Source organism: Cupressus sempervirens, chromosome 10 (assembly GCF_028749045.1).
Source record: "Cupressus sempervirens isolate cs-2001-9-10 chromosome 10, ASM2874904v1, whole genome shotgun sequence".
NCBI lineage: Eukaryota > Viridiplantae > Streptophyta > Pinopsida > Cupressales > Cupressaceae > Cupressus > Cupressus sempervirens.
The window spans coordinates 329,323,229-329,349,809 of record NC_143127.1 but is presented as its reverse complement, the minus strand read 5'-3'; the positions used below and the strand labels follow the sequence as shown (position 1 = coordinate 329,349,809).

General features: G+C 32.9%; 1 protein-coding gene across 1 annotated transcript in view; it reads right to left on the bottom strand.

Annotated features, from left to right (window-relative positions):
* The window catches only part of LOC149533954 (MADS-box transcription factor 22-like), a 299,590-nt gene that overhangs the window by 120,856 nt on the left and 152,153 nt on the right, over nt 1-26,581 (bottom strand). Inside the window, exons 3-4 of the mRNA XM_089806333.1 lie at nt 22,119-22,180; nt 21,925-22,024 (exon numbers count right to left, since the gene is read on the bottom strand). Of these exons, the coding sequence (XP_089662459.1) occupies nt 21,925-22,024; nt 22,119-22,180 (162 nt within the window). The remainder of the gene's footprint in view (nt 1-21,924; nt 22,025-22,118; nt 22,181-26,581) is intronic.

Sequence of the window (26,581 nt, the reverse complement as noted above, 5' to 3'; positions counted from 1 at the left end):
CCAAATTATAACCGAGAAATAGGCTCTACTTTCTCCATGGGCAAGCCTAATTGAGCAAAGAGATAAGGCACTCAAGCTTCAACCAAGCATTGTAGAAAAGAGTGATGAAGGAAAAGGAAAAGGAATCATACCCACATCAATTACCAAGGTCAAAGGTAAGGGAAAGATTTTTGATGGCATTGACCAAGTAGAGCTATCTATCTTGTGGCTACATTGGAAAATGTAGTAAATAATGTTGTATCTTTATTTGTAAAAGTTGGCACTTAACCTGAGTTTCTATTCAACTCATTTTGTAAAAGTTAGATTTTTGATAGATCTTGAGGAAAAATTATTAAGAGAAGATGCTAGAATAAGAGAAACTTTGATAGAGACACAAACCTTTAAGTGCCAGAGCACATGATGGATTTATCAGCCAAGCTTCAAATTGATCTAGACATCTTAAAGGTACTACAAGGGAACTAGGATAAGACCATGTATTGAATTTTGAAGGTTCATCATGATTTCCTTTCTCATTTTGGTAAAACCTTGTAAATTTTGGCATTTGTAACAAAAACAAGGGGGAAAGTATGCATATGTTCATATAAAGGGGGATATGTACAATGGAGAAAATATGTATAGAAAATGTATTGTACAGAAGATATGTAAAAACTAGATAAACAAAAAAAATTTTTGAAAAATCAAAACCAAAATTTTTAGTACAAACCAAGTTGTAGAATAGAGCACATACATAAGGGGGGTTTGACTGAAAGATTTTGATTAAAGATTTTGATCATGACAAGTGTTTTTGTCACTAATTCCAAAGGGGGAGTTTGTCAACCCTATGGAAGGACATATTATTAATTAGTGCATAAAAATTTAAGTCATTATGGAAGATAGTACAGCCCAAGCTACTAGATAGAATAGTATTAACCGAGCTCTAGTGTAAATCATGTTAAGAATGTTAACCGAGCTAGTAGTGAGGAGTGTCAACCAAGTTGATAGTATCAACTGAGTTGTAGTGTCAACCAAGAATTTGGCTTCAAGTAGTGTTCACTAAGTTACTAATATAGATTGAGTCATCTTCATTTATCGAGTGATCAATATGAACCAAGTTCATAGTGTTAAACTAATGCCATAGTTGTCAAGCTCCACTGTGTTGCTCAAGTGTTAGTATATCACTCAAGTGGACAACTGGACCCGAGTATCAACATTGAGTTGACTTGGTAAATTATTGTTTGAAACTATTATGTAGCCAACTTATTAATGCAATTATTTAGATGGATATAAATATAAGTTACTTTGTTTATGCAAATGGTGCATGTATTGAAGAACATTCTCATAGAAGCAAATATGAAAGAGCAGAATAATTAGAAGGCTACAATAAATTTATAGGAAAGGCAGAGACTCATCTATCATAGTTAGGTTATTAGTTTACATCAAATGATCTTATTGTGTAAGTAAGCTTCCACAACAAAGATCAATCCACTTACTCATCCTAACAAGTGCATCAATCAAATCCTCTAACAAGGTGGACCTAACAGTCCTTACCAAAATCTCTTAATCGAGTACATATTTTATTGCATTGTATAAATCCTTTCAAAAGGTGAACCTAATAGTTCTTCTTACTCTTAACCGAGTAGATAACCAAAAGTGATCAATTATAAGCCCTAACAAGCCAACCTTATTACTATACTAGTGAAGCATTGTGGATGTCATCCCCAACTCATTTTTACCTTCTATTTGGATGGTTTCTAGGTTACCAAATACTGTGTCAAAGTTTTATAGTGTTGTTACCTTTATTTCTTCATGTTCCATGCATGCAAGTAGATTAGATAATATAATAAAGTGGGAATAAGAAAATTAAGTTTTAAGTAGTTCTTGATTCACACCCCCCCAAGTCACTCAGTCATCATTACATTTCCAACACTTTATATCCTTTCTCACTTTGTCCCAAAATAGATTTTACACATGTCTTTATTTTGGGAACAATATCTAAAACTTGGTGTCCTTAATTTTTTTGGCCCAAAATAGGATTTGGTCCATTGGTTAAGGATCATTGAATGGTTATAAAAATATAGTTTCTATATATTATATGATATAATATTAACTTAGGCTAAATTTAACCTTCAAGGTCGATAATGAATTAGGCTCCATATAATAATAATAGAATAATAGTTTCTAGATATGTGTACTTATGAAGCAATGACTCATTAGCTTTGATTTTCTTTAATAATGAAAGATTTGCCAATATTTTATAGAATTTTAATAGGATTGAAAAAACATCACTAATAAAATTAAATACTTTCATACTTTGGAAAAAATAAAATTGCCTATAGAAATTAAAAGGTACACTAGGGAGTACATGGAGGAAGATACAAAGGTATGCCCTAGGGGGATTATACCCAAGATACAAAAAAGATACAAAAAGGGGGAGCATGATAATTGACACTCAAGTGAAATGGAGAAGGAAACCCAAGAAGAACAATGATAAGAAAGGAAAATGACAAAAGAAGTAGATTGAAAAATTCTAAGGCCTAAGGCCACAAACAAGCAGAATAAACTAGGACACAAGAAGATAAGTTAAGTCTCAACTTACAAGTCTTATTAACTTGTGAAGAATTCTAGAATGTGTTGCCCTCAATGCAAAAGGGGTATATTGTTGGACTAAGATGCATCAACTAGGCAAGTGGTGAGAAATAAACTCAAAATCGAGTTACAAGAAATTTTTTTAATTTATTGGAAATTAGTTAACAATAAGTCACAAAATTCTACAAATGCAACTACTAGTAGATTGGCATATTGATCAAAGTAGTAGATTGAGGGAGAGGCACAAAATGTGGAATGGACATAGTTTAGTCACCACTATAATGATGACACGAGAGAAGGTCTACATATGATATGATTTGTAGTAGAGAAGAGTGATAAAATATGACTAAAGCACACAAGGTCCAAGGTCTCGCTATAGACTTATAAATGAATTTGCTATCCTATGAGCATAAGCACCTATAGATAGGTAGTCACAAGTGTCTTGCGACTATGTTCACTATGTAGTTTAAAATTTAAATTGCAATTTGAATGGTAAAACTTTATGGTTTCCATATATAGTGTGAGACAATGATTTAAGGATCACTTGACACTTGTTTTAGTTATAGTCATTGGAAATGAAAAAGTGTATAAGACTACTATTCATAAGGGAGATATAAGTACACTATTGTCGCCACAACTATAAAACCAAATAATCCATTAGAGGAGGTAAGTTATGAACATAGAGCTACAAAAAGTGTGGAGTGCATGAGAGGAAGAAGGGTAGAGTGCAAAATGAAGCTCACCCAAACCACATGAGTAGAGGAAGATCAGATAAACTTTGAGAAGATACAGCATAGGATCTATTAGGAAAGATGTGCCATATAGTTAGATCACATACATTAGTTTTATTTCTAACCATAACATCTAATGTAATAATTTAATAGGAAAAACTTGCAAGAAGTCTTTGAAATCCTCAAAAAAATTATCTCATAGAAATATGTCTATAAATCCTTTAGTGATGTAGCCTTATTAGGCTATTGTTAGGTTATTACCATTCCTAACAACATGTGTTCTAAGAAGGAATAAATGTAATCCTTTAATAGGGCACACTATTTCTTGGAAGGAAAGGCTACTAGGGTACATTAATCCTATCATGGTTTTCACGCTCACATTGGAGGTTTTGACATAATAATATCTATGTCATTGATGTATTATTTTGTGTTGAATGTTGTTTGGATTTATTTTATAGAATTTATCATTGCCTTGATAGATAAAGAGGTAGTAACAAGGTGTATGGTAATGTTCAATAGTCAACTAGTATATTTTGTAGAAGTGTCCATACTAATTTACTCCACTCTCAATACTAACTATCACCAACATCCTCTAGATCCTCAAATCTCTTGTTCATCTCTTAGAATTCTAAATTCTATCTTCTCTCTTCATCATTCAATTTTTCTATCTCCTAGTCAAATTTCTCCCACCTTATCATCATTTTCCTTTCTTCTTGTACATGAAAGTGCACCCTTCACATTTCCATCTTCTTCCCTTACAAAAAATCTACCTCGTTTCTCTAATACCACTTTGATGCAAAGTATAGTGGGCCCATATATATATCCTATTCATTCAAGACAAGTCTCCAATCTCTCAAGGGGATATAACTTCTCACATCATTTATCTTCATCAATGAGATAACTTCTCACACTATCTTAACTATCTTATGGGATCAACTCCCTCTACTTATATCTTTCCAAGTTAGCTCCTGATGCAGGAGCATCTAGTAGTGTAAGGGCAATCCTGTATCACCCAAAAATATGCTTAGAGATTGTTTTTGTTTAATGTGTTTTCATTTCTAGATACCCACATGGGTCAAATAAAGGTTCCAACTCTCACAATTCCACTATTAATTTTTTGGGTTAGAGTTTTTAAGGACCTTGGGATACCTGTAAATGCCAAAAATGAGTTATTTTGTATTTGAGTCAAAATCATGGTGATTTAGAGGGTGTAAGTTGGAGGGATGATTATATTTGTAATTTAAAGTGGTCCAAAAAAATAATCAGGTCAAAAGGCTTTAAGATTAGAAAATTGCAGTTTTAATTTTCCTAGAGACCTCCTAAGAGCAGTTCAAAGTCAGATATGAGGCATTAAATGGCCTTGTATAGGGCCAAACAATGGGGGATGAGTGAAGCTGGTCCATAGGGCTATAGTGCATTTTGAGAGCTTTTTAAAAATGTAAATGGTTCGTCAATCAAAGTCCCAGTTCAAAAGTTATGCCTCTCAGAAGTTGGGCTACTATTTTTGGATTCTTCTAATTTTACACTGACTTCTAACAAGACTTTTGGAACCTTATATTTTGGTAGTGGATGCCAACTAACATATTATAGAATGTATTCCTAACCCTAAACCATTTGGGGCTTATTTAAGAACACTTATGGCATTGTAAAAGGCAATTCTCAGTGGACATAGAGAGAAGGTACTTTGTGGAGGATTTCTTCTCCAAAATCATACTATTGTAAGCCCATAGGGCATTATTTTCATTGATAATAATATTTCCCTTTTCTTGTGTGTTCATTCTGATCTTTGGTTGTGTCTCTATCACCTCCATAGGTTTGGCCTATTTTTTTTAGGCACCTCAATCCATACCACAATCTCTAATCTACTACACACTTTATTAAACTTCATTAATCAAATATCTTGATTAAACTAAACTCTAATCATATTCTACCTATTTGCATACTCTAACTACATGAGATTTAGTTATTGGTTGTACTTTTTTCCTCATGACCCATCACTCTCCCTTGTATGCTATGAAAAAAAAACATTTCCATCATCCATAGACTCAACTAGGGTTCATGATGTAGGAGCATCTAGTGGTGTAAGGGAAATCCTACATCACCCAAAAATATGCTTTGTGTTTAGTGTGTTGTATTTATAGATACCCACTTGGGCCTAATAGACAGTCTTACTCTAGTATTCTTGTTATTACTTTTCTGGGTTAGTGTTTTTGAGTGCCTTGGGACATGTGCCAATGTAGGAAATGGGTTGTTTTGTGATATGGAAATAATTATGATCAGTTGTAGGGTATAAGTTGGAGGGATGGTTTTGATTTTAAGTTGAAGCATTCTAGAAAAGGAATCAAGTCAAAAGGTTTCATTATTTGAAAGTTATTGCAATTTTAACTTGCCTAGAGACCTCCTACGAATGCTTCAAAGTTAGATTTGAGGCACTAAATGACCTTGTATGTGCTCAAAAAACAAGGTAAAGAAAAAGATGGAAAATAGGTGGATAAAGAAATAACTTAGAGAGATTTCTTTAAATTTTAATGGTTTTTCAATCAAATTCTCAAATCAAAAGTTATGCCTCCTGGAAGTTGGACTACCATTTTTAGAATCTTATAGTTTTGCATCAACTTCTCACATGTCTTCTAGAATATTTTTCTTTGGAGGTGGATGCCAAATGACATAATATAGTGTATTCCTAACCTTAAACCTAACTCAGGTTACTTAAGGTCAATTCTTATGACGTAAAGGTAATTCTCACAGAGTTTGGGAGAAGGTACTATGAGAAGGGTTTTTCTCTAGAAATTGATAATACTATAAGCCTACAAGGAATGCAATTGAGTTTTATTTTTGTTATATGAATGTACTAGAATATATAAAAGTCTCTTTTTGTGTGGCATTCATTTTTTCTTGGTTGTGTCCTCATCAATTCATTCTCCTACTTATTGACCCCATCTATACATCTTCCATATAATTCAAAAACTCTTAACATGCTTCTTTAAATATGACATTATAGTCAGTGATAGTTGTGTTGGTCTCATTCCATTGAAAATTGCACCTAGGTGTCTACCTTTAATCAAACCCCTTTGATCCCTTGGGGACTCAAACCCTCTCATCCATTTGAACTTTCCCACCGTTCCAATACCTATCAAAATTTTCCTAACACAAATCTTTACCAATAATAAAGTTTAATATTAACTACTTTTAGAACCATAAAATTGGTTACCTTGGTAAAGAGTCATCTAATGTTTGAATATGGTCCTGTTACATTCAAATTTTTATTTAAAGAACTTGATATCATAAATCTTCACCCAAACTCTTAACCTTTTTCATTAAAACCCTTGCATTAGCTTTTCAGGCATATGTTGCTCATTATAGGAAATTTGTTTACAAAAGGACAATATGACTATATAAGTTCCACATGGCCTTAATAGACCAAGTACATCATGGAATGGCCTTATAGGCTTCAACTAAATTCATGCCTTTATAGATCATCCATGTGACCCAATGATGTTCTTTGGTCTTCAGGCGCTTTGCACCATCTCCTTAAACAATACGATGAAACTTCCCTAATAAATGCCTTATATCTCATAAGTAATGTATTTCCCAATGTTATAAGAAATATACCATGTAATAATACCCAAAATATGTTTTAGCAAAAAAAATTGTATGTAGATCAAAAGTAGGGAGCCAAGGTATTATACATAGGGAGTTTTCTTAAAATATGTAAGGTGTATTCTTCAATTCTATTTATTTTTACTCATGAGAATCAAATTAAATTATAAATAAACCTTGACACATGGATAAATCAAAATTTCCAAATGAAAATGTTATTTTTATATCTTAGAACTTTGTGAGTAGAAATTGCATAATTTTAGCCAAATCTATCTCAATTGATATATTAGGGCATGATCCTACAAATATCCTATGGATCCATGAAAAAATTATGTAAGAATACTATTGACATTTAAGGTCAATTTTTCTATTAGAGACTTAATACTTAGTCATTTGGTTTCATTTCTACTAGGCTCTATAATTGCCACCAATCTTACCATTCTTCTAGCAGTGTTAACCAAGTGTTTCAGTTGCTACCAAGCTAATCAATCAGACTATAGTTCATGATAAACTTCATAGTATCTACTAAGAATCTAAGTTAATTTATAGTATTGTACGAGCATAGCCAAGTCTACCAAGCTTTCCAGTGGAAGTGATGAAGATCTTAGTGTTAACCAACCTCTATAGTATTAATCAAGTATATCAGTGTCTACCAAGCTCATAGTGTTATCAAAGTAAATTCAGTGTTGACCAAGCCATGCAATGTCAACTGAGTAATTCTTTATATACTAAGTTTCTCAATGTTCACCAAGTCATATAGTGCTGACCGAGTCCCTACTACTTGAAGTGATTAGTATGGATCAAGCTTCAACGTTAATTTAGTGTTGATGGTGTTTGCTAATGTTAGAACATAACTGATTTGTTTTTAGAACCCGAGTTACAACAATGGGTTAACTTTCTAAATTATAATGAATTTGGTATCGTAGTTGACTCTAGAAGGTAACTAAATGGATTGATATATATCTAATATAATGTATCATATCTGAATATAACAAGTATTCAAACAAGTAAGAAGTGGATGAGTGAAAATTGAAGAAGGCTAAAAGGAGTATAAGGAAAAGAAAAGACTTATCTATCATAGTCAAGTGATCATTTTTATTCAAAGGAATCTCATTCAGCAAGCTGAGCTATAGATCAGAGATCAACCACTGATTCATCCTAATAGGTGCATCAATCAAATCCTCTAACAAGGTGGACTTAATAGTCTTATTCTAAATCTCCTAATAGAGTGCATACTTCATTGTATGTTTGTAAATCGTTTAAAAAGGTGGACCTAAGAGTGTTTATTTCTCCTAATATGGCAGGTCATCAAAAGTGACCAATTGTAAGCCTTAATAGGCTAACTTTATGCTGCAATCATAAAGCTTGTGGGTATCATCCCCACCCTAGTTTTACTTTCTATTTTGGAAGGTTTTTGGGTTACGAATTATATTGTTATGAATGTTTTATTACTTTTTTTCATGCATGCAACTAGATCAGATTATGTGATGATGGTTTAATAAGTCAATTAAATTTAAAGTTTTATTGGTTCTTGATTCACCCCTCCCCTCTCATTAACCTAGTCTATACTACATTTTCAACAATTGGTATCAGAGCGTTTTGTTCTCACATCAAAAGTTTAGCAACTTGAGAGAAGATTAGAGGAAATGGAAGTCTATAGACTGTAGAAAGCTATTGATAATGAAAAGTTGGATCTACAATTATCCATGGGTCAACTCAAGAAAGAAAAGGAGAAACTCTCAATCCTTGAAAAGAAGAAAATATATTGTAGTATAGATGAATGAAAATTTCTACACTGAAGAAAGAATTGAAGATATTTGTCAAGAAAGAAGTTTAATTGAAGTTGATGCAACAATCACAAATCTACTTGAAAAGAATCTTATTCTTCATGAAGAAGTTCAAAAGTTGAAAATAGAACAAGAAATTCAACCAGTTAGATTATGTAAAGTCATGGAACAAAAAGACAAATTCAAAGAAGAAATAGAAGAAAAGGACAACAAAATTAATCAACTATCTCTTCAACAAATAGATCTGATTTATCAACTCAATGATGCAAATCAAGAACTTATCAACTTGACAACAAAAAATGAAAGATTGAAGAATGATCTTAGCATAGAGAAGTAGACCAAGAAGAGGATAATGAATTCACCAAAAAGCATGAATCAACTGCATAAGAAAACTCAATTTAGACTCAAAGGCAAACTTGGATTAGGATACATATAAGAAGGTGAATCATCTCAACAAGGAGCTCAAAAGAACAAGAGGCCTACATGTATTCATTATGGTAAGATAGGTCATACATCAAACAAGTGTTGGAGCAATGGTGAGTCAAAGTTTAGTGGAAAATGTTACAATTGCAACAAACTAGGACATAGAGAAAGTGAATACATAGAGAAACCTAAGTTTCAAGGAAAGTGTCATAATTGCAACAAACAAGGACAGAAATCTTCAGAGTGCAAGATCAAGAAATGGAACCCAATAGAACAAATTGTAAAATATATATTTGGTTGGGATTACAATACATGGTGCAGATGTTACTATTGTGGTGAGTTTGGGAACATTGGAAAAAATTACACAAAACATCACACCAGGAAGAGAGATACCACAAAGAGATGTTTTGTATGTACAAAACTTGGACATCTTGCCAAGAACTATATGAACTCAGGAAGAGTAGAAGATGAAAAGAAAGCTAAATCTAACAATATCAAAAGTTAGATGAGCCAGCAATGGGTAAGGAAATCTATTGAGAATGCAAATCAGAGTAATGAAAGTGTTGAAACCCAAGTTAATGAGTTGGATGACTCAACCATTTCAACTTAGTCATCCATGGAGATTACTGGAACTAAGATTCAGAAGAAGACATCCCATAGTAGTTCTAGTCAGCAAGTAGAAGATCCATATCAACATTCATGATGCACAAGAATCATCAAGCTATAATGATAGATGAAGACCTTACTGAGCAATGTCAAGTCACAAGACCTTATTAAACAAGGTCAGGTTGCATATCCTTACCAAGTTCTAGATGTAGATGTTGAGTTGGTGACTCTACCAAGTACCAAGTTTAGACTAAGTGGTGGTAATCTTACCAAGTTTGAATTTCTCTTTGAGTTAGTAGTTGAAGGTGTCTTCCTACCAAGTCAAGAGACTTTACCAAGTTGAAGATGTCTTCTAAGCAATAAAGACCAAACCGAGTGGAGGACAATTTGTCACCAAGAAAACATTGATATGAAGCATTAATGATGATGGTAAACACTAAATTTTCTGATTCAAGCAGTTGTTGTTGAAGATTTATCCCATGTTTAAAACATTACCAAGAAAATGGTGTCTTCCAATAACAAGGTGAAAAAGGGTACATACATGTTGGTTCATGGAGTTAATTGTAAGGCTCCCACATTCAAATTGAGTCTAGTAGTTGTAGAAGCACTTGACCCTATTGGAGTGCAATCTCAGATTTGACCAAAGTTACTTCTCATTCATGATATTAGGTCATTTCATCACTGCTCATATCAAGAATTGGGAACCCTAGAGATGAACTAGGCATCCAATGCACTATGTGTTGATGGTGTTTTGAAATCAAACCATAAACATTTGGAGATGAAGGGTTTGATGCATATTGTATACATGCCAAGGGATTTTGAAGGAACATGGATCAGATTCATCCTAAGTTGAGTCCAAGAAATGCATTTGTGGTTGGATTACCCTATCTAGATTACAAAGAAGATGATCCAAAGGATAACCAGGTTGCCAATGTTGAACAAGATTAAGACCACAAAAATCCTAGGTTAGCTTGAACTAGCTAAAATAACTTCTATTGAATGGGATAGAAGAGAAATGAAGTTGAATGGTGTCACAAACATTGAGCCAAAGTTGTGCATCCACGTGATAGCACATAAGATATATAGCTTGAGTTGTCTGATCAATGTATCATGCAAAGCTGTTGACCTAGCGCTAAAGGTGGTGAAGAATAACCTATCTTTCAGCCTTACTAAGCTAATGTTAAATCAATTTAACAAGAACATGGAGAGCATCTAAGTCTCGAAGAACAACCCATGTAAGTTTGGTTCTTTGTTGACTTGTTTATTCTACTATGTACAAAAGTTTTTCCCTTCAAAAGGAACTATAATGTGGAAAAAGGATACACCAATATTATATCAAATCAATGAGTTTATAGAAGAAATGAGTGAAAATTTTGAAATTATAATGAATAAGTACTTTGGGACCTTCAAAGAGAAAATACAAAACAAATTTAGAATATCAAGGAAGTTGTTAGAGGACTATGAGTAGGAAATTCATTTTTTGGTTGATTCTAGCAAGGTTTCTATCCAAGCAGTAAGGCATAGGGTGGCATGGGTTAAACCTCTGGGATATGAGGTAAACATAGATGATGCCTAGGAAATTATTGAGGCTATCTTGAATGAGCTAGTAGAGCCCAAGGCACCTTATTTTGGCACCTATGAGGAGGCCAAGGCTAGAATTTAAATTGAAATCAAGTTACCTTAGATAGTGAAGAGAGGAAGGAAGTAGAGAAAATATTAAAGGACACCAAGTCATCAAGTTCTCCTCTCATGCTAACTAAAAGAAAAGGTGATGAACTTGAAAAAGAAGAAAGTGAGGAAGAAGATGTAGAGGAAGAGGAAGAGCCTCCCAAGAAGAAAAGGAAGGTAATTATAACAAAAACTACAAAATCATTCCCTAAAATATTCACCAGACAAACCAAGCCAAGAAGGAAACTTAAACTTGGAGAGGATAAAGATGAAGTTGAATGAATAATATTTCAGAAGACTACCCCTACATTTGTAGAGAGATTAAAAAGATTAGAAGAATGTGGCATGACATACTTCAAGTCTCTTAAGTATGACACTAGAAATGTAGAGGATAATAAACAAATTGAGGATGCCCTAGTGGCAAAAATGGAAAAATGGAAATACTGTCCTAATGAACTAAAAGCTTAAGATCCTGATGTAATTCTCAAGGAAGTTGCACTAGTATGGGAAAATGTAGTAAATGTTGCAAGAGACATTAGAGAATAGACCTTGAGACAACTCATGTTGAGTCTTAGTGATAAAGAGGTAAATAAATAATTAAAGGAAAATGAAACAAAGTTGACACCAAAGTTCAATGCATCGTTGATCCTATCAAAGGATATTGAGTTAGTTGTGAAGTCTAACACCATAGCATGAAAGAACATCTATGGGCTACAAAAACCCAATGATCAAGTTATGTAGATTAATGACAAGGACAACAAAAAAGAAGATGTGGTAAAAGTTAATAATGATGTGGAAATAGAAGATGAGGAAATAGAAAATGTAGGAGGTGATGTTGAAAAAGAAGAAGATCAAGAAGCTACAAAAAGAGATCTTCCTGAGATTTAGAGTATTTAGGAATTTGATGCAGTGAAGATAGTAGTAGAGGTTATGGTCTCCTTTCCTCATTCTCAAAGAAAAGCCTTAGTGCAACCTAGCTCTAAGAAGGATTCTCCTAAGTTGTTTGAGGTAAAAACTACATTACCAAACACTCAAACAATCTCTAGAACAACATTACCAAGTATCATGATGAATGAAGCTTCCTTAACTTCATCTACTAAGCAGGAGGCTCCAATCATTTCAACATTAGGCATTACTGAGCTACATCAAGGTATTCCTATTATTAGTATTACTTCTACTTTTGTTTCTATTTCTACTGATTCACCTATTGTTTCTATACTGAGTGTATCCACAATAAGTGCAATGATAGTTGAGGTCAATACTCAACTGAGCACAAATATTTTGAGCAAAAGAAAAGAAATTATTGCTTCTACTATCCAAAAGGAAAATGGAAAAGAAGTAGAAGCATCTACTATAGAAATTGATCTAAAGCAGGATATTGTAATACCATATTGGGATGTTTCCAATCTAACTCCTAATCAAATGGACACCCTAGGTGAGCTATGGAAGAAAAGTGCTAAACAAAAAAATCTTAGAGAAGAGAAGAAAAAGAAAAATTAAGTTCTTTAAGATATCAAGGGCATATTCATTGATGCACTAAGTACTGAGATTGATGAGAAGCAACCAATTTTGGACCAACTTGTTGAAGTTATTCACAAGTATAATGGGGAGCTTAATGGACAAGAAAAAAATACTACAAAGGGTAGAAAGAAAGTTTGAAAACAAATTTTTGGAGTAGGTACCACAAAAGATAGCTATTGACCAAGTAGAATTATCTACTATTCTTCCTACACTTGAAACTTCTATAAATAATGTTGTTTCTTTATTTGTTAAGTGATACATCTATCTTTTCTAAGGAAATAAAGGATAAACTATCCAAGATAGATGACAACATGAACAAAAGTACACAACAATTGTCACTTGATCCCAATTGCAACTCTACACATTTTTTGAAGATCAGGTACATGATAGATCTTAGAGTAGAATTATTAAGGGAAGAAGGTAGGATTAGGGCCACACTTGTAGATATTGAAGGCATGATCCTTCCCAACATGGATGCACTACAAAATTATATTGCACATACAAAGACATTGAGCCATGACAATAATTTTTCCATAGCTGACCACATGATGGAACTTTCAATAGAAGTATAGATAGCCTTGCATGCATCTAAGGCATTGAAAGAGAATTGGACAAGACCATGTCAATCATTTTGAAGGTACATAATGATTTCTTGCTACATTTTGGTATTAACTTGCAAATATTTTGCACCTTTGGCATTTATTTCAAAAACGGGGAGAATATTATTGGTATATTATCATACTCCAAATATATGTATGGGGGAGAGATATATGTATGGGGGAGTAGTAATATGAAAGGAAAAACATCTATAGATAGCAAAAAATATGTTTACAAAAGAAATTTTAAAAAAATAGAAAAAAGAGTAAGAGGTTACTAAGCTATGATAGTAGACATCAGTCAAAATTGAGTTGAAGACTTAGATTGATGATAAGGGGAGTTTTGACTTGTAATTTTGAGAATTTAGACTTTTGGTATGATAAGTGTTTTTCTCACTAACACCAAAGGGGAAGATTGTTGACATTAAAGTCAGTTTTTCTATTAGTGACTTAACACTTAGTCAGTTGGTCATTGCTATTGAGTTGTGTAGTTGCTACCAAGATTACCCTGCTTCTAGCAATGTTAACCAAGTGTTTCAATTGCTACCAAGCTAATCAATCAAACCATAGTTCATGATGAGCTTCATAGTATCTACAGAGAATTTGAGATAGTTTATAATATTGCTTGAGCATAACAGAGTCTACCAAGCTTTCCAATTTAAGTGATGAAAATTTTAGTGTTAACCAACCTCTATAGTGTTAACCAAGTATATCAGTGTCTACTAAGCTTGTGGTGTTAACAAAGTAAATTCAGTGTTGACCAAGCCATGTAGTGTCAACCAAGTAATTCAGTATCTATCAAGTTTCTTAGTGTTTACTAAGTCATTTAGTGTTGATTGAGTTCCTACAACTCGAATTGATTAGTATTTACCGAGCTTCAACATCAACTGAGTGCTAGAGTCTGTCAAGTGTTGACAATGTTTTTTAAGTGTTGGAACATCATTGAGTTTTCTTTAGAACTCAAGTTATAGTAGTGTGTCAACTTTTTGAATTATGATGAATTTGGTATTGTAGCTAACTCCAGAAGGTAATTAAGTGGATCTATATATATGTAATACATTGTATCATAGCCAAAAGTAAAAATTATGTAAACAAGAAGAAGATTAGTGTGAATTAAAGAAGGCTATGAGAAATATAAGAAAAAGAAGAGACTCATCCATCACAGTCAGGCGATCATAGTTATTCAAAGGAATCTCATTCAGAAAACTAAGTTCTAGATCAGATACCAGCCACTAACTCATCCTAATAGGTGCATTAGTCAAATCCTCTAACATGGTGGACTTAATAGTCTTATTCCAAATATCCTAATAGAGTGCATACTTCATTGTATGTTTGTAAATCCTTTAAAAAGGTGGACCTAATAGTCCTTATTGCTCCTAATAGGGCGGGTGAAGTGACCAATTATAAGCCTTAATAGGCCAACTTTATACTACAGTCATAAAGCTTGTGGGTATCATCCCCACCAAAAATTTACTTTCTATTTTGGAAGGTTTATGGGTTACCAATATTGTGTCAAAGTGTTATGAATGTTTTATTGCTTTCATTCTTTGATATATGAAACTAGATTAGATTAAGCGGCAATAGTTTTATTTGTGAATTAAGTTTAAAGTTGTATTGGTTCTTGATTCACCCCTTCCCTCTCAATAACCTAGTTTATATTACATTTCCAACAAATACTTCAATGGCTAGGGATGATGAGAATTTAGCAACTGAGAACATCATCTAGCAAAATCTCCAAACTTGATGAATACTAGTGCACTAGAAGAACCACTCTATCCCCTTCACAACTACAGATAACCAACTTAGTGCCTCCGTAAAAATAATGTGAAGAATTATTTTTGTAGGCATATTTTTCTTATCACTTTAGAAGGGATAATCTTAGTATGAATAATGTAAAATTCAACATAGTACATAAAAAAAAATTGACCATTAGATGATGCATGTAGAAAATGCTCGCCAAAGTAAATTGTTACATCTAAATTAAGCATCTTTCTACAAAATTCACACCATTAAAAAATCATTTATGTCTTCAAAAAATTCTAAAATGAGTCTAAAACATGTGCATCTATGATAATATGTAGGGAGAGAGAGAACAACTAGGGCCAAAGGCTTACCTAGCTATCCAAACCACCCTGCAAGAGTTAACCCAACAAAAGAAAATAGAAGGAATAACAACCAAATGAGGAAGAAAAGAGAAATAATTTATTGATTCATCAAATAATTAGCATACATGCCCAATTGTAAGGCCTTTCGGGTTATAGCCAAATGCAAAATATAACTTCATGATCCACGATCCAGCTTTAATTCTGCATTTACAAACACCTACGCATTCTTTTCTAAACTCACTAAAATTTGCCTTAACTCTAAGCCTAAACACTCTTTATATTTTTTCCAAAATGACTTATAGAAGATTCTAGAACATAGAAAAGCCACAAGTTGGCCTATAACAGATATCAACTACCTATACCAAAATTAAATGCAAGAAAAGTTGGCCCAAACTAGAACCATACATAGATAACTTAGAAAATGAAGACTTCTAAAAAACTAGCACTAGACATCTACACAAGCTTGACACCTAAAGGATCACTCAACACCAACATGAGCTTAGCACCCAAAGGAATCACTTGGTAGCAACTACAAACTCGACACCTAAAGGAATCACTCAACAACAACTATGAACTTGGCATCCAAAGGAAGTCACTTGGAACCAATAGGAATGTAGCACCCAATGGATCACTCGGCACCAATAGGAAGAAAGAACAAAAGTGTAGGATTGCAAGGAAACCTAGGATGCTCCTACATTACACAACCGGGGTTGGAGAAAAAATATTCTCCTGAATCATGCAAGTGTCACAACCTGAGCTGAATCCAACTTAGATTGAGACATCCATGTAGCATCTTCAACTGGTCTACTCTTCCACTTCACCAAATATTCATAGTAGTCTTTTCCTTTTGTACTTTTACCAACTCTCTGATCCAATATCTATTCAACCTCTTCAATTTTATTCTTAGGATAATCATCAAGTACAACAATGTAATCATCTAACTCATGATACTTATACAGATCAACAACACTGAATATAGGAGATATATCCATGTCATCAAGTAACTCAACTTCATAAGCATTTTCACTATCAAACTTCTTCAAGATTTTGCAAGGTCCAAACTTCCTCATCTTCAGCTGACTGTATGTCCCAACCTAATTGGGAATCTTCCTTTCTTCAAATGAACCATCACCTCATCACCAACTTAAAAATCATGATGTCTTCTAGATTTATCAGCATTCTCTTTATACTTATGATTACTTTGTTCCAACCTCAACTTCACTTTCTTATGCAAAGACTCCATAAAATCAGTAAATTCTTCTCCTGCATCACTTCTCTTTTCTTCACCAACAACATCTCTTAAATCTGATATACCTCTAGGATGCATTCTAGTAACAATCTCTAAAGGTGTCTTTCTTGTACTTCTATTCACAAAATTGTTATATGCAAATTTAGCTTGTGCCAATACTATCTCCCAATTACTTGGCTTATTCCCAACTAAACAACTTAGCAAATTACCCAAGCTTCTATTCACAACCTTTGTCTATCCATCTATATATAGATGGAATGTAGAGCTAAACTTCAGTTCAGTACCCATCTTCTTCCACAAAGTCTTCCAAAAATTACCATCAAACTTACTATCTCTCTCAAAAATAATACTTCTTGGTAATCCATGCAATCTCACAATCTCTTTAAAGAAAAGTTTAGCAACATGCTTAGCATTGGATGTCTTCTTACAAGGTATGAAATGATTCACCTTAGAAAATCTACCCACTACAACAAATATGGAATCATACCCCTTTACTGTCTTAGGCAATCCGAAAACAAAATCCATACTGATGTTAGTCCAAGGTTTCTTAGGAACAATAATAGGTGTATACAAACTAGTATTTTGACTCACCCCTTTTAGAACTTCACAAACTCCACAACTCTTTAAAAATTTATGAACATCCTTATACATTTGTGGCCAATAATATTTATCTTTCAAAAAATTCAATGTCTTATCAATTCCAAAATGTCTAGCTAATCCACCACTATGCTTTTCCTTGATCAGATTCAACCTTATAAAACTTCTAGGAATACACAACTAAATACCTTTGAACAACATACCTTCTTGAATGAAATACTCATCAAACTTTCTTATGTGATTTGTAAGATTTGGTGCTCTGGACTCTCTCCATGCCTTAGAAAAATTAGGATCAACATCATACAACTCTTTCATTTCATGAAAACCAAGAACTCCAACCTTCATTTCAGTCAACAAAGTATGTCTTCTACTCAATGCATCAACAAATCTATTAGTAACTCCACTCTTATGCTTGATAAAAAATGTAAAACTCTACAAATACTCAACCAACTTCATATGTCTTTGATTCAATTTATGTTGACTTCCCAAGTATTGTAAAGCTTTATGATCAGTATATAGTACAAACTCTTTAGGAATCAAATAATGTCTCCACTTCTTTAATGATTGAACAATAGCATACAACTCTCACTCATACACTGAATATTTCCTTTTAGCATCATTCAACTTTTCACTAAAGAAAGCAATGGGTCTACCTTCATGACTTAAAATAGCTTCTATTGCATTACCACTAACATCACATTCAACTTGAAATAATTTTTTGAACTTGGGAAAAGCCAATACAGGTAATTCAACAACCTTTTGTTTCAAGGTCTTAAAACTCTTATCAGCTCCATGTGTCCACATGAAGTCCTTTTTATCTCCCCTCATTGTCTCAATCATAGCATTACAAAAAAAACTATAAATTCTTTATAAATTTTCTGTAAAAACTAGCCAAACCATGAAATGATCTTACCTCACCCACATTCTCAAGTGTAGGCCATTCCAAAATTTCTTTACCCTTCTTAGGATCCATCTTCAATCCATCAGCTGAAATCACAAATCCCAAATACATAACTTCATCTTCCATGAAAGAACATTTTTTAAAGATTAATCAACAACTTTTTCTCTTTCAACCTCTAAAAAACTTGTCTAATATACTCCAAATTTTTTCTTCCTTAGTCTTGTTGAATATTAGAATATCATCCAAATAGACAATCACAAACTTTCCCAAGAATCTTTTCAAAACTTCATTCATCAACCTCATGAAAGTACTAGGTGCATTAGTCAAACCAAAATGCATAACCAACCATTCATACAAACCATCTTTTGTCTCAAAAGAAATCTTCCATTCATCACCTTCTCTAATTCTAATATGATGATAGCCACTCTTCAAATCAATCTTGGTAAAATACTTTTCTCCACTCAAACAATCCATTATGTCATCCATCCATAGCATAGAAAACCTTTATTTCATTGTTATCTTGTTAATAGCTCTAGAATTAGTATACATTCTCCATTCTCCATTTTTAAAAGTTTCTAATATAGTAGGTACAAAACATGGACTCAAGCTTTCTCTGATCAAACCTTTCTACAATAGTTCATGCATGTGTATGTTAAGTTCTTCATTCTCTATAGGTGTTAATCTATATGGTGCTTTGTTTCAAAAACTAGCTCTAGGAATCAGATCCATACAATGACTTATACTTCTTATGGGAGGTAAATCATCAAGAATATCATTAACAATAATGTATTTATACTCATTCAAAAATTCTATAATTTCTACTAGTACTTGACTATCACTATCTGTTGTCTCTCGATCATTACTAGCTTCTGCTACTCGGTCATTACTACCAACACTTGGTCCTCTAGGAACTATAGCAAAACAAACTTGATTCTTCTTTAGTTCCTTTTGAAAATTTTTCCCATTAACCATGCAAGCTTTTATTGTAATACAACTAACCTCATCTAGACTTTCAATCAAAGGCAACAATATTTGCTTCTTTCCATTCACCCAAAGAGTATATTGATTCAATCTTCCATCATGTACAATATATCTATCATATTTCCAAGGTCTACCCAACAAAATATGACAACAATCCATAGGCATAATATCACACAAAATTTCATCAAAGTAATGTCCAGTCTTGAACTTCACAAGGCATTGCTCACTTACCAATATCGTATGCTCATCTTTGATCCATGAAACATGATAGGATTTTGGATGCTTCAGCCTCTACAATTGCAACTTTGTAACTAGCTCTTCTGATGCCAAATTTGTAGAACTTCCACTATGAATGATCACTTTACAACATTTTCTAGCCATTGTACATCTTGTCTTGAAAATACTACTCCTTAAAACAGGTTCCTCATCACTTTCCTTATTACATAAGGTTCTTCTCACCATCATATTTCCTCCAGCCTCAGGTCCACTTAGTGAACTCTCATCATCTTCTTGAATCACAACATTTCTATTACCTTGCCCACTTTTAGAGGATCTACATTCAAAAGATTTGTGTCCCTCTTTACCACATCTGAAACAATTACCATGAAATCCACCTCTAGAATAAGAATTACCTCTTCCTGAATAAGAATTAGTACCTCCTCAAAAAGAATTACCACTTTTCCATTTAGTCTTGCCTTAGTCATCATTCTTCCATTCAAAATTGCCTTTATCCTGTATAAAATTGTTAGATCTTCCACCTTCACCATAAGATCTACCTCTACCTCTCTAGAATCTACCACCTCTACCTCTTTGCCTTTGTTCATGCTTCTTTGTCAAGATCTCCTTGGCTTTCAAGGCATATTGATATATTTCTTCTACACTTTCCAACTTTGTAAAACTTATTTCATCTTGTATTCTAGATCTCAATCCATTAATGTACCTTGCAATTTTCTCAACATCATCATCTACATGTCTAGATCTGATGTTCAATCTATAGAATTCCTCGATATATTCTTTCACAACCATGTCTCTTTGTCTCAAAATTTTCATCTTTCTCAACAAGCTAACTTGGTAATCAGCAAGCAAGAATTTGTTCTATATCTTTTTCACCATCTTTGGCCATGTTCTGATCTTCTCCTTTCCTCTCCTTTGTCTATCAATTTGCAAATGTTCCCACCATAGTGATGCATGACCTTTCAACCTAGTGACTGTAATCTTCACCTTTCTATTATTACGAGTGTTTTCATACTCAAATAACTTCTCCATATCAGAGATCCAATCCAACATAGCATTGGTTTCCAATTTTCCATCATAAGGAACAACTTCTACAACAAGGTTTGAATTTTCCCTAGACAACACTCGCAACAATCTTTCCTCAGCTTGATCTTCTTCAAGTTCTGGATTATGGTTTGGTGCTACTACTTCATCATCACTTACATCATCAAGATGTGCTCCTCTCCTCTAGGCTATCTCTACAACATCTAATTTGGCTGCAATTTGTGTGAACTAATCCAATATAGCATCATCAATATTTCTTCTACCACAAACCATCTTTACAAATTAGGTTTCTGCAAGATCATAACCCTCTACAAGTTATAGGTCAAATCCATAGATCTACAACCCTACAACCAAATCCAAATCAGAGTTCTACATGATGCAATCTCCATAAGGATGAACCTCAAGCTCTAACACCAACTGACGTAGGGAGAGAGAGAACAACCAGGGCCAAAGGTTCACCTAGCCATCTAAACTACCTTGCAAGAGTTAACACAATGGAAGCAAACACAAGGAACAACCAAAGGAGGAAGAAGAGAGAAATACTTTTATTGATTCATCAAATAATCAACATACATGCCCAACTGTAAGGCCTTCTGGGTTATGGCCAAACACAAAATATAACTTCTTGATCTACGATCTAGCTTTAATTTTGCATATATAAACACCTATGCATTCTTTTTCTAAAATCTCTAAAATCTTCCTTAACTCTAAGCCTAAAAACTCTTTATATACTTGCCAAAATGGCTTACATAAGATTCTAGAACATAGAAAAGCCACAAGTCAACCCATAACAGATATCGACTACCTATACCAAAATTAAATGCAAGCAAAGTTAGTCCAAATTGGAACCAGAGACAGATAACTCAATAAATGAAAACTTCACAGAAACTAGAACTCAACATCTACATGAGCTCGACACCCAAAGGATCACTCAACACCAATAGGAACTCATCACCGAAAGGAATCACTAGGCAGCAACTACAAACTTAGCACCCAAATGAATCTCTTGCCAGCAACTGCGAACTCAATACCCAAAGGAAATCACTCAACACCAATAGGAGCTTGGCACCCAAAGGATCACTCGACACAATACGCAGAAAGAACAAAAGTGCAGGATTGCAAGGAAACCCAGGATGCTCCTGCATCATAATAGGTGGATCCAAATATGTGCCTACTAATGAGCTCATAAAAGAGGAGCAAGAAGAGAAATTTTGAACTATTTAAATAAAAAAGATTTATTTATCTTTTAAACATTAGTTTATTATTTATATGAAATATGTTAATTTAGCTTAAAATAAAATACAATAAAATAACACCTTTGTTGATCGAATTTTGTGTAGCCCAACTTCCATTTTTTTTTCTAATTCTTGTAACTCTTTTATTGTTTGCTCTTGAAGGTCTTCTCCATCCATATTCCTATGCAAAACCAATAAATAAATCCTTTGTTAAAAAACTAATTAATTATAATAAATAATTTCTTGATTTTAAATTTTTTATTTGTATGGTTTACCTCAAAGTATGGTTGATGCTTTCAATTTTTTGTCTTATCCTTCCAAAATCCTGATTATCAAGCTATCCAAGTAACATGAAAAAGATTGCTAAAATATTCAATTCTAGTATACGTTTAAGATTTGGAAAAAAATGTTACATCGTCTATTCTACTACATATCAATTATAAAGATATTTAATGAAAACCAAATTGTTAGTAAAAAATAACATTTAAATTTAAATTATCAATAGAATATGAAGCTAATTTTTTAAGAAAAAGCTTCTAATTTAAAAATGATAATAGAATGTTATTTTTACCATAAATTATTATAATGAGTTTAGAGTATAATTTTATTGTATAATATATTACATTTTTCCATAAAAATATTAAATTATAAATTAAAAAAATGAAAGAAAAATTTGTATATTTAAAACCATTTTTATCATAATGATGTATTTACTTTTGACTCTTTTGTTTGAAAAATATTATAATGGTGTGTTTTATAATGTTTTGTGTATAAACACATCTCAATGTTGTAATATGTTTGTCACTCACTTTTGTATAAAAGGACTTAGAGGATACCTCTTCCAAATATTTCTCCACCTTAGACATTGTTAAGTATTTAGCAGTATTTCTTGTGTACAATGATTTAATAGTGTTTGCAATATTTTTAAACATACTTTTTAAATTTTAATATTATAAATTTTAGTTAAATATGCATATGAATCATCTCCCATGTCTAAAGAACCCAATAAAATCATGATAAACTTATTAAAATAAAATATGTGCATGCATCCATATCTAATAATATACCAAAAAATTGAACTTCGAAGAATTTTTCATCAAATCACATTAAAAATTTCATTAATATGTTTATTAAACTATATTTGAAGGAAATGAAGGGGTTGGGGGATGTTAACCTTAATTTGCCTCTAAAGCCTAGGGACACTTTCACTAAAATTAACGAGACATCTAAGACCACTATTACCTTTGACAATTGGGTAAATAATGAGATCCTTTCCATGAAAAAAATGGTAGAAAATTTAGATAATGGGTTACAGAATGAAGTGGAGGCAAGGAAAAGAAGGGATGAAATTATCCCACCAAATTAAAGAGGTGGAAGGAAAAATTAATAAAATCTTGAAGGATAGTGACAATAGGTTCCACTTCTCCATCAGAAGCTCATGGGTGGAAGAGTATAATGGACTTTGAGGGCATTGAGATAAATATTGATCTGAATAGGAAAAAAAAACCCAAAAGGAGGAGGATAGTGATGGCCCAAGGAAAAGAACAAGAGGATAACTCAAACAAGAAGAAGGTGACCATGTTGTTGAAGAATGATGAAGATGATCCATAGGGTGTGAAGATTCAGGTTGCTAAGGCTTTTAATGAGATGGCTCAAGTGTTGTTTGTTGTGGTCTTTTGGTTTGTCTTAGCCGTGACAAAGATTTTTTTGTTTTTGTTGATTAGATGTTCTGGTTTGTTGGATTTTATCATGTTTTATCTATCTTTTCCATGATAGTACCACTTTTAGACTCTTTTTATTATATCATGTAACTTGCTACTTTTTGAGTTTTGAGTCCTTGTAAAACTTGTTTTCATCAAATACGAAATTAGTATTTGAAAAATAAATTCACTTCACATACTGTTCTTATTAGGTGATGGTTGAAGTGGTATGACTACAAAGGTTTAAACCATAGTTGGTTCATTGTAATTACAAACTTTTGCATTCATTGGTTTGAGGTTCTCTTGGATTTGATGGTTGACATTTTTAAACTTGGAATGAGGTCTCTGATTTATAAACACACTACTTCATAGCTCTAGATCAAGAATTTTTCACATTATACCAAATATTATGCCATGCAAGAGTCACTAGTCACATTTAATCTTTTTACTTGGAACTTATTGAAAATATATATATCTGAAAATTATAGTGTTCTTCAACACAAGAAAATAAACATAAAAAATAATAATCTCTAGATTTAGGTTTTGCAATGTTCAAAAGTAGGTACAACAATATTTTTATTTAAACTAGGAAGTAGACTTATTTCACTTAATTACAATAAGGAATGCAAACATAGTTATCTCAAAGTTTAGGGCACAACATGAATTCAACACTGATGTAGAGGCAAAGGTGTTTATGAGATCATTGATACTATAGGTCACAATAGAGATATAAATTCCAAACACTAAATTCAAGTTTCAAACCTTTAAAGAGTTTATTTCAAAATTCTAGGTTCCAAATTAATAGTACTACTTCAAAACAAGTTTTTCAAGTTTATCTCCCAAGGTATGTCAAATATCCACAAATTTATTACCATAGGATGCTATGTATTTCACTTGTTTAAATATTAAATATACAAATAGGTTTATTTAAGATAATACCCTCATCAATTCATTTATATGCAACAATTATATCTAATTAGCCATAATTTACAAATCAAGTGTGTCATTTTAGGAATCCAACTTCCAAATCTTAATTCAAGGTCCCTAAACATGTCTCATCTAGTCTAAATCTACAAATTTGACCAATTAGAACTATCACCAAGTTAGCCTTTTATAAAACTATGTGGTTAGTGGATCATTTTAATCCTAATACAGAGAGATATTAGGCTAGGTCATCACTAAGTTGATTTATAGATCCATCCCCTACTCTTTCCAACCTATCAGACATAAACAACACCCTAAAAATATCCATCTCATTAACTAACAAAATATTCCATCTTTGGAACGGGCCTCAAATAATGATTTATTTTACCAAAACCTCAAACTTAGGGTTTCATGACTAATTCAACAGATTTCCTCAAGAATTCTTAAATATTAATTAAATTGGAGCAAGACAAATGCAAAAGGTAGTACAATCATCACACCATTAAATGAAACAATTTTCATATAAAAGTCTTTACAACAACAAAAAAACTAGTAAAATATAGGAAACATTGTTATTTTATTAATTGAACATAAATAAATAATGGCCTATTACCATGTCTCTCCAACATTTATAATGGTTATAAGCCAACATTTAAAGTATAACTAGAAAAGTCATGATTTTTACATAATGAAAACATTTAGAGGCAAAGTTTTTTATATTAAGAAGTAGCCAAAATGGGGGCTAACCCAAAAATAAAAGATGAAACACAACAAAAAGTCACTAGTAGAAGATTATCATCCTATCCCCTTTCTTAATACCAAAAAACCCCACATCAAAGCATCCTAGTGTCTAAAAGTATTATAGTCAATAGGTAGAGTAATAAGCTAAAAATTAAACATATACCAACTCTAGATAATAAAACTAAATTGAGTCCAAGTAAAGACTATAGATGAAGCCCTTGAAGGAAAAGTCCAAGTAACTAAAAAAATCAAAAAAAGGAAAATAAACACAAAGAGGTGTCTCTCTTTCTTATCTTTACTAGGCCTTTCCAACAACACACAAAGTTAGTCATCTAGAAAAAAAAAGTACAAGGATCTCATAGTATTTACACCAATAGAGGTAATAACCCAATATTTCTTAGAATAAAGGAGATGAAGAGTGGTGACAATTGAGTGTGTGACCTGAACTAAAAGTTTGTCCACCTCATCAAATCTCTAGTCAAGGTTATCCTATCTCTTCATGAGTTTCTTAATGCACTCATTGATCATGGAAGTCTCCTTAGTAGAGCCCTAAACACCAATTCTTAGAGTCAATTGAGGGTCATTCCCATCACCTTTGGTATTGTTCTTATCCTTATCTTTTTTTTCGAGTAGGGGAGGTGATAGTATCATGGTCACCATTGTCACACCCAACATTGGTATCCTTTGGGGTCACCTTTTGTCTCCTTAGCTATCTCTCTTTCTTCTCTTTACTAGGCCTTTCCTGCAACACATGAAGCTAGTTCTCTACCATAAATTGGTATAAGGATCTCAAAGTATTTACACCAATAGAGGAAACAAACCCATCTTTCCTAGCATGAAGGAGATGAAGAGTTATGATTATTGAGTGTATGACCTTGACCACAAAGTTCACCACCTTGTCAAATCTCTGGTCAATGTTATCATGTATTTCCATGAGTCTCTTAACTCTCTCATCGAGCATAGAAGTATAATTTGTATAGCCCTAAATACAAATTCTTAGAGTCACCTGAGGGTCATACCCATCACCTTTGGTAACATTCTTATCCTTATCTTGTTCTGAAGTAGGGGAGGTGATAATATCAGGGTCATCATTTTCACCCCCAACATTGCCATCGTCTAGGGTGTCAGTCTCATATTTAAGAATGTCATAAACATGGGAGGGCATGGGGCTTAGAAAACTATCCTTAGGACTGAAATAACCCCCTTGAATTGAGAACCCTCACTCACAATATCCTCCTCAACATCATTAATATACCTCTTTCTATCAGATTTCCTTTTTTTGTAGTTTAGTGGGTGTCTTATTCTTCCCACAACTAGTAGAGTTTGAGTTAAAGGGAAGTCTTGCCTAACCTTAGATTTTCCTACTTGAAGTT